Source organism: Lontra canadensis, unplaced genomic scaffold, assembly GCF_010015895.1.
Source record: "Lontra canadensis isolate GAN:19392208 unplaced genomic scaffold, GSC_riverotter_1.0 scaffold41, whole genome shotgun sequence".
In the NCBI taxonomy this organism is placed as follows: domain Eukaryota; kingdom Metazoa; phylum Chordata; class Mammalia; order Carnivora; family Mustelidae; genus Lontra; species Lontra canadensis.
The window spans coordinates 14,388,243-14,401,626 of record NW_022631035.1 but is presented as its reverse complement, the minus strand read 5'-3'; the positions used below and the strand labels follow the sequence as shown (position 1 = coordinate 14,401,626).

The window sequence follows — 13,384 nt, the reverse complement described above, 5'->3', positions numbered from 1 at the left end:
AGAAAACAAAGTAGAGGATGAGGAGACACTTTGGTTTAAAAGATCATGGTCCAACCTTGGAAGGTGGAATTTTGGCTCATCTCTATGGGACACCCAGCGACTTTCTTCTAGGAAAAAAGCCAAGGCCAGGCCAGACTCAGCTACAAGGACAACGCCAGGATGGTGAAGGGATGAGCAAGGAAGAGACACTGGGATACATGAAGAAAAGGGAGTTCAGATACTAAATGCGCAGAGAGAAGGCTAAGAACGTAAGGAAGGCTCTTCACAGGGCGCCGCGCTCTCTCTCCCAGCTCTCGTGGCACAGAAGGCAGCAGCAGGTGAACCAGCCTACCTCCTGCCAGGACCTCCAGGCTGAGGACCCAATACACAGAGCGGGAGAGCGAGAGCAGACTCAGGAAACCCAAACCGGGCTGGAGTCCAACTTCTGGAGAGACAGTGGCCAAGAAGAGAAAGGCCTCCAACCCAGAGGCCCCCCTACATCTGTGAGAGCTCACAGCAGCAGCCAATGCATCTCTCACTGTAGTGAGAAAGAACCGCAATGGGAAACAAATCACTCAAAACTTAAACAAAAGTTGACTCTGATCAAGGCCTTCCTTCTAGAGTTGGTAGAAAGAAAATCCTTTGCTGGGCCCACTGACCTGCAGATCTGTGTCACAAGTTGGAGTGACGTCTCACTGAAAGGAGCCTGGGACCATGGCACGGACAGAAAGGGGGAGGGAGAGCCCCCCCAAGGTTTTAGATCCGCCACTAGATGGTTTAGTGACTCACCGCAGACACCAGTGATCCCCCAAAGTGCAAGTGCTCTGGCGCCCGGGGACATGTGGGCTCTCTTGCTCAACTGCGGGTGAAAAGACTTGAGAAGCAACAAGAGAAATTCTGGCAGGTGCGCTGAAGACTGGATCAACACAGGCTTCAACACCGGGCTGAAGGAGAGCGGCCCTGGGATTCCCAAAAGATGTGACTAGATTCTGCTGTAAAAGTGAAGACAGCGTACTTCCAAGAAGTTAACAGCCTTCCTGGACTTGTGCTTAAGATCCACCAGCTCTGCTGTGACAGGACGCACAAGGCTGCAGAACCCTGTTCTGGCAGTGGTGCAGAGCACAACAGGAGACCAGGATTCTGAAGACGAGGGCGAGATGCAGCAGAGGATGCCCGAGCTGTTTCCATGATGACAGGACACCTCTTCAAGCCACCTTAGGGGTTGAGGAGTGACCAGGTTCCTCAAAGTGGAGAACGGCTCTTCCTGGAGCCCTGATCTTTACTATTTGCTGTGTCTCTCCCTCCACGCTCTCACAAAAGCAGAGGTTTCATCTGTCTCGTTCACCTCTGCGTCCCCAGCCCCCAGGATCTGGCCTGGCTCACCCCGCAAGTACTCAAAGTCAAAGTCGAATACATGAGTTTGAGAAGGTGCGTGGTTAGAAACGAAGGCGAGAAGTAGAAAGGGCATTTAAAAAACAGTTGTTCTAAAGACAAGCTGGGCCCAAACAGGGAGCAGACACAAACCCTGGGCAGCCAGCCGTGACTGGCTACCCGCCCCCCCACGGACACTGTTGAGCCACGAGACCGAAGCAGCACAGAGCCAACAGCCAGCCCACCTGGGGCACCTCCTCCACCTGCCGGGGGTGGCGGGGGGAGGGCAGGGATCACACTCAGGCCCGGCAGCAAAGTGACCGCAGATCCTAGGGACAACAACAGCGCAGATGCAGCAGAGTGGGGAGAGGACAGCCATCTGGCTGTGTTCCTGAACCGTGGGTGCCGTGGCAGAAGACGCAGCACAATGCCCGCCCCCAGCCCCAGGGCTCCCAGGTCTACGCGGGGTAACCGGTGAGGAGGGAGGATAACAGCAGATGGAGGATAAAGGGAACTTAAGTAAGTCGTGTCATTATGAAAGGAAGGGAACTGAATTCTACGAAGACACAGGAGAGCTTCTGATGAGTGGCCCTCAGCCCAACCCGCCATCAGGAAGCAGCTCACAGAAGGAACGGTGCGCTCTCGGTCCATCAGCAACATCCTTGCTCCCGAGCGGGGTCTCTGAGCTCGCCGGCACTGAACAAAGGGCGAGGACCCACTCACCCGGCTGGACAAAGGACATGGGGGACATCGCCACACTGTACCCTGATCACATTGAACTGCTAAGGCTCTTGGTAGAGAAAAGACAGCAAGTTTGGACTGAGACTAAAGTCAAAAACTCTACTAATTTTAGCCAAAAAGATGGTATTGACATAATTGAGGGAATATTACTTTCAAGTTGTTTAAGGGACGCGGACAGCCTTGCTATACGGCTTTACTCTTCGGCATCAGAGCACGTTCTGAACGTGAACGCTCTTTCCGGAGGGGATGGAGGCTTTTGGTACTACACAAAATAGAAAGTGTATTATATATCTTGCATTTATCTTCTTCACGAGTAAGCTTCAAGTTCAGCTTACTTCTGCTAACGTAGCATTCTACAGTATGATCAAATTATAAAGTTATTAAAATCTGCCAAGAGAAACATAAAAGCCTGCCCACGAAGCTTGTGGTGACTCTGGCCTCTGCTCCCGACCCCCTGGCCCGTCCTCCGGTCCAGGACAGAGAGCCTCATTGCCCATATGCTGGCCCAGGACTCCCCACAGGGTGGCCATAAGTGTTGCATGTGGCCTTCTCCCCTCTGGTCCCAAAGGCCCGTTCCTGCCTGGGTGCTGCTCTTCTTGATGGGGGAACTTATCACCTCTTGCCCCCACATGCTCCTAGACATCCCCCCAATCCATCAAAGGCCACCAAGGCACTGGACTACTGTGGACTCAGGACAGAGTACCCTCTTCATTTCTAAGAGATCAGCAGACACGGCCTTGTCTTCTAGTGGGCGGCGCTCACCTGCCCCAACACGGTGCCTCACGCTCAGGACTCTCACTGCCCCCAAGGAACACTGGCTCTAGCGACCTGGGGAACTCTGGGCGCGTTCGCGATGAGTGAGGCATCTCCGATCCCTAGGAATGACGCCCTCTGAACGACTTCCTACTCCCCAATGTCCCTCCCTCTGGAGCCCCACTTAGAGCAGAGACTCCATTTCGTGCCCCTCAGCCTCGCTGGTCAAGGAGAGAGGTGCTCCTGGTCCCGCACGGAGGCAAAACGCAGGACTGCCTCCCCTCTCTTCCTTACAGGCCCACAGGCTGACACCAAGCAGGAAGTTGAAAAAATAAACTGTAGGTCTGAAGCCAATGCGTCCAGGAGAAGGCAGAGGATGCTTCTGTCACTGCGTCTGGGATGGGCCCTCCTTGGCAGAGGACCCCAACTGGAAAGCTTTCGTGGCCAACATCTTCCCAACTCCCTACAGGTCAGAAGGGGCCGCGGTTCCCACCTCCTGGGATTGGCGTCTTCCTCTGCTGGAGGCAGAGTGGGCAGCTCAAGGCACTTGTTTTGGGAGCCTGGTCTCCCTGCTAAGCCGAGAGGCGTCTGGCTCGGACTTGCAGAGACCAAGCCCACAGTCACAGCTGGGACCACCAGAATGGATGGCCACCCTGGCTCAAGGGATGTCTGCAGTCACTGGAAGCCAGGGCTCTGGGGGCTCGTGGAAGTAGTAGGGCTGGAAGAGCCGCTCGTGGCCGCACGGCTCCATGGCCCGGTAGGTGTGGGAGAGGAGGTGGGGGAAGCGAGACGTGAAGTAGCGCACGAAGTCGTCGGGAAGGGAGCCCAGCGTCTCCCGCACCTCCGCGGGGAGCTCCCGGTAGTGGTGCTTCTGCAAACAGGATGGACACACACAGGGAGGTTAGCAGCTGGAAAGCCCAGGAAACACCGGTAAAAGATCCTCTTGAGAGTCAAGGAAGACAGAATGTTAGTCGGTTCTCTGTCGAGGAGAAAAGGCGCAGGTACTCAACGGTCTTCCCTGTTTTCCCTCTTGCAGGAGGACGCCTCGGAGCCGAGTCAGGGCCAGGGCTGGGGAGGCAAGGACAAGCTTCCCTGCTGGAGTGGCCAGTGGCCAGGCCTGTGTGGGAAGGTCCCCATCGGGGGTTTATACTGTGGAGTCTCAGGCAGGCACAGGTCACACACAGGTCGGCAGAGACCACAGATGACACCAGCATCAGACAGCCCGCTTCCCAGAGCGGAACTCCTTACACCTCAACGTCGCAGAAGAGAACACCTGTCTAAGGGAACGAGTTGGCCCTGCGAGGTCAGAATTCTAGTAGGAGTGGAAGGACCCACAGAGAACAGAAAGGAGGAAGGTGGCTGTACCCGTCACTGGGCCCACGGGGGGTTCACGCCCCTTACCTTGTTTCTCATGGCTCGGAGGAGGTCTCGGACGGAGCCACCTTTATAGGTCCTGAATTTCCGCAGATCTAGGGAAGAAACCAGGAATGCCATATAACAAACCCATGTCTAAAGAGGAAAATTCCCAGGGCTCCTGGGGACCAAGCAATCAGACTGAAACACAACGGAACTACGCCATGCTCGTGGCCGACAGGAATGTGTCCCCCAGAATGAGCCTGACCGAGGGCAGTGCAAGGCTGAATTCCACCTCCGGGTCGCACCCACGAGCACAAATAACCATTCAGAGCATAGCACCTGTCACTGTCTCTGTCACGTGAAGAGACAAAATGAAGCCCACATCTGTGTAATGAACCCCAGAGGACACACCCACGGAAGCCTCAACCCTGTGAGATCTGGAGCCCAAGCCGCCCGGAGCTGCCAGCCCCACGTTCACTTCTTAGAAACGGCTGCTGCTCTTGAAATGTTTCTGCCAACACGCGCGGCGGGGGCTTCAGCGTGGTCACCTGTCTGCAGGGGGACAGTGATGTTCTCCCTCCAGTCCATCTTCACCACGGCTCTCCCACCTCGCTCCAGCTGCTTCACTATCGGGCCGTCCAGGGACTCCTTTTCTATTCGGTCACTCACGTCCTGCGAGGGTGACAAGGGCAGCAGGCGATGGTCAGTGTGTGGAGAACCGGAAGCTGCAGAAGCGACACACTCACGCACAGAATGGTCACTGCCACATGAGCCTCGGTCCCCGGTACCAGCAGCAAGTGCTGTGCCTCAGTCCCTCCCGATCTGTCACCCTCTCCCCTGCGAGCAGCCCTGTCTGTGGCTCACTGGGGAGAGACCCACACAGACCACTTCTGTGACAGGTGGGACGTGTCGCACCTCTCCACAAACCCGAACGCCACACCTGTGTCTCACCCCTGTGCACGCCTACTGCCTCTCACACGGAGGCGAGATGCAATCAACTGCCTGTTCATCAGTGAACAGCAACAGCTCCGTTCTGCTCTGCATCTTGGGTTTTTCCGTCTACGCAAGGAAAGGGGACACGCTCAGATCCACAGCTGGTCAGCACCCCTCATACAAACAGAAAAGACAGATGAAGCCCTCTTCTGGAGGAAGAAAGCGGCCGACGAGGGTGTGGGCTCCGGAGGCCCTTCCCTGGCCTTGAACCCTGCCCCATGTCTGAGCTCGAGCTCCAGCAGCCGAGAAAACGGAGCGATGGGCCCCACGTGTGTTAACGCAGCACAGACTCACTGGCCACAGTCTCTTCTTTCCTTGACAAAGGTGAGGCCAGACTGGCTGATTCAGGCTTGCAGTGGCTAGAGGGAGGCCCTGGACGAGTTAGGGGCTCACCCCGGATGCCCTGCGGACACAGACTTCTGCCACAAAGCCGGGACAGCTATACAGGGGGAGGCAGGTGTGGTCACAAGATAGGGGACTTGGAAAAATGAAGAGTTTAAATCCTAACCCACAGTGGGCTGGAGGTCCCTTTGTGTGAGCTTTATTCCTGTTCTATATCTTGTCATCATCAAAGGAACCTGGCTAGTTTCCAGAAGCCACTGGAGGACACCTGACCTCCTAACTGTAGTATTAGGACCCTAATGAACAATCCTAATGTTGTCCATGCCCACTGCCCTCGAAAGTGGCACGAAAGCCTCCCCTTCTCAATCCATCCAAATACCTACTAAGCACCTGCCACGTGCCCGGCAGTGGAGACACAGCAACGAACGGGAAATCAACCACTCCTGGCCTCAGGGAGCTTCCTTGCTGGGGGCTAAGGCTCTAGTCAGACTGTGGGTCAGGGTGACGGTCACTCCTAGACCCAAGCTTCACTCTGACCCAGACCACACTGCCCCTGGGGGCCTGCCTTCCAGGGCGGGTGCGCTGGGTACGATGTGTCTGGACGAGCTCTGCTGAACTGACCAGGGAGACTGAGAAACCCATTCCCTTTCCATGAAAGCCACTGGGCGGGCAACACCACAAAGCCTTAAAACGGCCAAACCACCGGCGGAGCTCAGCTCTACCCATCCTCTGAGTACGCGTCTCAGAATCCACCGTAAGCAAAAAGAGATGTGGGCAAAGATTAGGTGAAAGAAGGTAGAAAGAATCCAGTGTAAGTAAATGTTTAGATTTTGGAGACTTGGATGAAATTATATAATGCCTAAGAGTTCCTGCACGGTAATCTGGAGTGAAGATTTGAGAAGAGCGCAGAGGTTCAGTTAATAATTGCTGGAGTTGGCGGACGGGTAAAGGGAAGTGCATGATCGTATTCCCTCCATTTTTGTGTGTATTTGTAAGTTCCTGTAACATAAGGTTTTTAAATTACAGCACATCCACAGGACTGAGTACGAGAGTAGTTAAAATTTTAGAATTAAAAAAAAAAAATTTAGAATTTTAAGATGAAAAAATAGGATGTTAAAATACTACGTTAAATATATTAATAACATTAATACTATTGGGGCGCCTGGGTGGCTCAGTGGGTTAAGCCTCTGCCTTCAGCTCAGGTCATGATCCCAGGGTCCTGGGATCGAGCCCCGCATTGGGCTCTGTGCTCAGCAGGGAGCCTGCTTCCCCTTCTCTCTGCCTGCCTCTCTGCCTCCTTGTGATCTCTGTCAGTCAAATAAATAAAATCTTAAAAAAATACATAATAAAATACTGTATCAAAATATTAGGTGCTGAGGGAAAAAAGGACACAAAATTGTACATACAGTTTGACCCTAACACACTTTTATCTGTATGAAGGAAGTATGTTAAAATATCAACCATGGTTCTCTCTTGGTTATGGGATTAGGAGTCATTGGTTTCATTGTCTTTTGCCATATTTTTTAAAATCTGGGAAAAGTTGAATGAAGGCTTCTGATTAAAAAAATACCCCCAAACCCAAAACCCAAGAGGCCGACCTGGAAGAACTGCAGCTGCTTCTCTAGGCTCCAGAAGAACGGGTGCTTCAGCACGTGTTTTGCGGACGGGCGTTTCTGAGGCTCCATGGCGATCATGTTCTCTATTAATTCCCGGGCAATGACGTCTTCTACAAAGGAGGAAGACAAGCAAGTTGTCACTGTCCCCGGTCCACGGTCACAGTGAAATAGACGAACCTTAACAGCACGTGTGCCCTTTGATTCAAGATTCTACCGACGGGAGCTCATTGCAGAAATGGTTTAAGAACGTGCACACGGGGAGCCTGGGAGGCTCAGTGGGTTAAAGCCTCTGCCTTCGGCTCAGGTCATGATTCCAGGGTCCTGGGATCGAGTCCCGAATTGGGCTCTCTGCTCAGCAGGGAGCCTGCTTCCTCCTATCTCTCTGCCTGCCTCTCTGCCTACTTGTGATCTCTCTCTGTCAAGTATAAATAAATAAAATCTTTAAAAAAAAAAAAAAAAGAACATGCACAAACTTTGGCCAATACAGGGAGTTCTCACCTTGCGGTCTGGGAAAAAGAGTAACTGGAAATACCCACTAGTGGAGGCTCCGGGAATGCCTCCAGGTCCCGGGCCATGCTCTGAACACAATGCCCCATCGAACACCGATCAACACAGAGAGGGACTCAATGGCACGGACGATTTACCTCCATGTTTTACACAAGGACACACATCTGTCTAATTAGATGACTGGAATAAGATATACAAAGGTATTAACAGCAGGAACTCATCACTGTGTTAATGGAATTGAGGTCTTCATGCTAACCTACTGTTTCTATAGGGAATAAGGAAAATTAATCCATGAGCAAAACAGAAAATTAGTTTTGATTTTTTTTTAAAGATTTTATTTGTTTATTTGACAGAGAGAGATCACAAGTAGGCAGAGAGGCAGGCAGAGAGAGAGGAGGAAGCAGGCCCCCCGCCAAGCAGAGAGCCCAAAGTGGGACTCGATCCCAGGACCCTGGGATCATGACCTGAGCCAAAGGCAGAGGCTTTAACCCACTGAGCCACCCAGGTATCCTTTTGTTTTTTTTTAAGATTTTATTTATTTGAGAGAGAGTGAGCGAGCATGCACATGTGAGCAGGGGGGAGGCTCAGAGGGGGATGGAGAGAGAGAATCCCCAGCAGACTCCGCACTGAGTGTGGAGTCCAATGTGGGGTTCAGTCTCATAATCCTGAGATCGTGACCTGAGCTGAAATTAAGATGGCTAACCGACTGAGCCACTCAGGTCCCCCAGTTTTAATTTAAAGGTGGCACTGGGTCAGTTATAACACAGGAAACCCTGAAGTTGGGAAGGAAGCCTTGTTGCCTCTGCACCCAGAGAGCAAGACTCAGCCTGTCTGTCCGAGCCCAGACTGCACCCACTGACCACTGGCCTGCACACACAAAGTTTATGAAGCAGGGACTATCTGTTTTCCTGAATGTTTGTGCAGGAAGGGACCTCAGGTTATTTAACCCTCACACGTCACAAGCAAGAAAACAGAGGTCCCCAAAGGGGGTCTTTCCCAGGTCATCGGGTGACTTGAAGGAACCTCAGAGCTGCTGGCCTTAGGAAGAGGTGCTCTAAGACAACCTACCCAACCTTCCACCAGCTTCAGAATGAGTCATCAATTCCTGGAGGCCCACGGGGTCTAGCTGGGCAGCGGGGTGGCTCCCGACCCCTCCTGCCCTGTGGGCCGCTCACCGTGCTTCTCAGGGTGCAAGCAGTCCAGGCTGTAGGCTCCCAGGAGGATGTTGGCCTGCCGCTGCAGGGACTTGCCAAAAGGGTGGCTGCCCTCCGATATCACGTAGTAAAAGACACAGCCCGCAGAGAAGATGTCCACCGTGTAGGTCTGAAGAGAGATGGAGGGGGTGAGAGGCCTTCTGGAGAATTATCCTCCTCACTCAGCAGCAGTGAGGACAGGAGTGTTACTGCTGCTTCACCCACTCTGAAGGGGCCCCGGGAGACTCGACTAGCATGTTCGAAGCGCCCAGGGCCCTGCTGGCCCCCTGCAAGGGCTGAGGGCATGTTGGCCTTCACAGCAGGAAACGTGGGCTCTAGAGCTGAGGCGCTGGGGAAGGAAGTGATTGGAAAAGTATGGGAGTGGGGGGATAGCAACTGCCCTTCCATTCCTCTGAACAGGACCATACGGAAAGTGCCAGCTGCATGCTGTTCACATAGAAGCTCTTCGACAAACGTCATTCTCCACGAGCCACAGCCCCCAAGGCTTGAATTCAGGGGCTGTCTCTCCTGAAGAGGCAGGAGGCGGAGAGCTGTGCCGGGGACTCACCGGGTTGTCCTTGCAGTCTTCGCTCAGCATCTCTGGAGCGATCCAGCCTTCCGTGCCCGGCACTCCTGAGCGGCGGCTGAAACTGTGCCTGCCTACGGCCAGCTTCTTGCACAGGCCGAAGTCCGAGATCATGGCCTTGATCCTGCCATGTGCGTTGGGCATAGAGAGGAGAATGTTGTGGGGCTTCAGGTCTCTGTGAACTAACAGAACGCTCCAGATCAGTCCCATACTCACCACGAGTAATGTCAGGGAGTGCACCCTCTCAGACTCCCAGCAGGCCTGCTGCCACCTCTAAGGGTTCTACTCTGCAACTGTGAAAGAGCCCTCTTAGAACTCTTATTGTCAGAAGGCCACCAAACCCCCCCATGTGCATACCAGAGATAAAGCACAGATTCTCAGCAGAGGGAGGGACCACGCCAGCAGCTGCCAGCCTGCCCCTCCCCCAGCAGGGGTGCAGCCTGGGAAAGGGAAGCGTCTCACCAATGTTGAGGGAGTGCAGATGCGCCAGGCCCGAGGTGGTCTGCTGCAGCAGGGTGATGGGCTCCAGGCCGAGGTGGGCAAAGTCCTTCTGCTCCACGTACTGCAAGAGACACAACGGCTAGGTCATGCACACAGCCCCTCCGCAGGGACAGCCCCAACCCAACCCAACCCCCTCCCCCTGACCCCACACAGTACGTCTTTCTTTCGAGTGATTTAATTTTGTTTAGAAAACTCCTGCCAGCAGCTTTTTGCTTTAATTAACATTTGGGATTAGGTCAGCTCATTTTCTTTGATCCTATTTATACTGACAACATTCTCTGCCCAAATCCACATCTACCAACAGACTTTCTCCTGAAGCCACAGGCTCACTTAACCAAACAGAAGTCCCGAGGGACTCGTGTACAGTGATAAAGGTAAGGGTGCAAGGAATTCAAGTTCATGGCCTCATATAGGCAAACCTGCAAGTGCAGCCAGCTAATACCAAGACAGGTTCCCGATGAGCCTGGAGACTGAGCAAAAGGGGTTCGCAGGAGGATCTCCAAGGCCTGACTGCTCGGCCAGCATCCTCCAAGCCCTCACTAACCCTGCTCAGGGTGAGAAGTGCAGGGTTTCCTGGGGGCAAAGGAGACAGACACCAACTGCAACCAAAGACTGTCCCACCCAACTGAAGGTGAGGGGCTGAAAAGGCTCTCCTTCCGGGCTATTTGTGGTTAAGTGGGCGTGTCCTTCAAAAGCACCAAACTGTTCACTCAAAGGCCTATGCTGTGTTGTGACCTCAATGAAGTGAATACAAAGAAATAAAAGAAAAAGAAAGTGTAATCCCTCGAGCCACCGCTGCCCTGAAGACAGAGGCTGCAGCCGCCCGGGCTCCCACCTCCTGCAGGGTGGCGGCACATAGCTCGATGGCAATGTACTGGAACTGCCGGTCCCTCTCCGTGCAGAAGTAGCGGATCACGTTGGGGTGCTCATCGGATTCTCGAAGCAGCTGGACCTCACGGTCAGCGAAACTGAAACACTCGGGGAGGATCCTCTTGACGGCCACGTCACGGTTGTCAAACATGCCCCTGAGGACAAGGATCAGGGGCTGGGTTGGGGGCGCAAAGCAGGCTGTGGAGACGAAGAGACCCACAGACCCACGGTGCTCCGTGTCCCTTGAGGCAGCAGCCACCCTGTGAGCCCCCCAGCCCTAACCAAGCACCAGGCGGCCGTCCCTTCCTGCCTGGAGGTGAACTCTTCCATCTCGGCCCCTGCTATGACCCTGCGGCACCCCCAGGGGCCTGGCCTGCCACATGCAAGCTGACAGGTGCTCAGACAGGAGGCGACATCACAGAGCTCTTGGAGCCAGCCACTCACCGGTACACAATCGTGCCCTCAGCTCCGTGACCCAGCACGTCCTTGGGACAGAATGAAATCTTCCCAACTATCACCATGTTGGTTTCCTCATCTGGGATGAAACAGGAAGACGAAGTGGTTTTAAACGAACATAATCTCAAACCCCTCGAGGCTAGAAGGCTGCGAGCTTCCTGAGCTCAGATACAGAAATGGATCTCGCAGGCTGTATGTTCCCAGCCCGTGGTGAGCGGAAGCCGGCGGGCTCCACTCCCCACTGACACCGGGGCCACAGGCTCCCCGCCTCCTGCTGTCTGTCCCTGCCTCACCGTTACTGTCGGGAGACAGTGGTCCACCACAGATGTACCTACAATTTGCAATCGAAGCCTTTGGGGGAGCACAGCCAATGTGCAATGGAGGGGCCGGAAAAGGCCGCAGATTGAGATTGGAGCTCAGGTCTCTTGCACGAGCTCCGCCTCCAGCCCCTCAGACTAACCCCCCGACGGCTGGTCTGAGCCAACCCCCCCACCAGAGAAATGGGGGTCAACAGCGGCAGTGTTAACGGGGCTGCTGGCTGGCCTCAGCAACGCTCTCAAGCCAGACACCCAGGGGACCTCGGGCTAGCAGCAACTGCCAGCCCCTCCAGAGCAAGACGGAAGAAGAACAGGATGGTCCCCCAGAGGGGAAAGGCCCTGGGGTGGTGTGGAAGCCTGGCTGCCAGAATGACAGGGAATGAGGTGAGAACACAGTGTACCCTTAGAAACGGCACTCTGTGATCCCGCGGACACTCCCTGGGAGGAACTGGTACTAGATGGCTCTTAGACTGTATTGAAATGAAAGAGAAAACAGCAACTCTCTTTACCCTCATCGTCCTGCTCCAGGAAGGGGCTGCTGCCAGCCTTGGAGGCAGAGCCACTGGAGTGCAGCGAGTGGTTGGAGGCTCTGGGGGATGTGCTGGGGCTGCTGGTGCCTGAGCTCTCGGAGTACAGGCCGGATGAGTCCAAGGGCTCAGCATCCTGAGCCACGTCTGCAGGTGGATGGAAGGGCAGCTGCTGCTGTTGCAGGAGCTGAATTTTCTCTAGTTCCTTCTGGAACTGCTGGTGCTGGAGCTGCTGCCGCTGATGCATGCTCTGGGAAGAGAAACCTGCATCCAGACAAGGGCAGTCTGCTCCCCCCAGGGACACACGCAGGCGTAGGCTGGTTGGGAGAAGCTCCCTGTGGCAGAGGAAGCAGGGGCCCTTTATAAGATCCCACAGGGACCAGTGAGAAGGCACAGGAGGCAGGATGGGTTCAATAACTAGGGCTCTTCTTGCCAGCTAGGATTTCCCAGGAGAGCCCACTCCCCCTGCTGGAGGGGCCTGAAAGGGGCAAGAGGAAGGACTGATGTAGGTGGAGGTTGGGCCAGATGAAGGGGGGAGGGGTCCATTCAATTCTAAAATTCTAGGACTTTTATGGAAGTCTGGAGTCATTACAAACATGGAACCAAACAGAGCACGGGAAGACCCGGGCTTGCTGTCCACTACAGCTGTGCACTTGATAGAGGCTAACACACAGATGGTCACTGATCCGGATGGGCAGGGGAAGCGGCTCGGGCTCACAACCTCACAGCCATCTTCCCACAGCCACACAGCCAGGTTGTGGCTGTAACATGTGGCCTGGCCAAGTCCCACTCCCCCCATTTCGTCACGCTGCCTTCCCCACCTCCCCTACTCCTCTCATCTACCCCGCAAAATTTGTTCTGTCATAATGTGAAGTAGCAGTGATTTGTGATTATTACTACCTGTGTGTGGGAAGAACACTGAAGGGACTGCTGTGTAGCCAACCTCCTGTCCCCTGGGAGTTTTCTGGCTCTCACGTACACTCCCACACTCTCTCTCTGAACTCAGGTTCAAATCCAGGAAATGCCAAAGATCAGCTGAGTAACACTGGGAACGTTATTTAACTTCCCCAGAACTTAGCTTCTCTGGGAGTAAGGCATAGCAATGATGACCTCCCGGAACTGCGGGAGGTGAAATATAAAACATTGCAGGTGAACCCATCTGTACAAATGGAAGGGTTTGTCATTCCTATTCCTGTATGGGACATGAGCTTCCCGGACACTAGTATTCTAAGATGACACTTCAGTGCTCTGAGCAACTTGATGAAGGAATATTCTA

At 54.1% G+C, this 13,384-nt stretch overlaps 1 protein-coding gene across 1 annotated transcript in view; it reads right to left on the bottom strand.

Annotated features, from left to right (window-relative positions):
• Positions 1-1,642: 1,642 nt before the first annotated feature.
• The window catches only part of ERN1 (endoplasmic reticulum to nucleus signaling 1), a 75,014-nt gene continuing 63,272 nt past the window's right edge, over positions 1,643-13,384 (bottom strand). Inside the window, exons 13-22 of the mRNA XM_032870841.1 lie at positions 12,091-12,358; positions 11,253-11,343; positions 10,774-10,963; positions 9,900-9,999; positions 9,420-9,619; positions 8,834-8,981; positions 7,134-7,261; positions 4,749-4,872; positions 4,246-4,313; positions 1,643-3,715 (exon numbers count right to left, since the gene is read on the bottom strand). Of these exons, the coding sequence (XP_032726732.1) occupies positions 3,503-3,715; positions 4,246-4,313; positions 4,749-4,872; positions 7,134-7,261; positions 8,834-8,981; positions 9,420-9,619; positions 9,900-9,999; positions 10,774-10,963; positions 11,253-11,343; positions 12,091-12,358 (1,530 nt within the window). The 3' untranslated portion in view covers positions 1,643-3,502. The remainder of the gene's footprint in view (positions 3,716-4,245; positions 4,314-4,748; positions 4,873-7,133; positions 7,262-8,833; positions 8,982-9,419; positions 9,620-9,899; positions 10,000-10,773; positions 10,964-11,252; positions 11,344-12,090; positions 12,359-13,384) is intronic.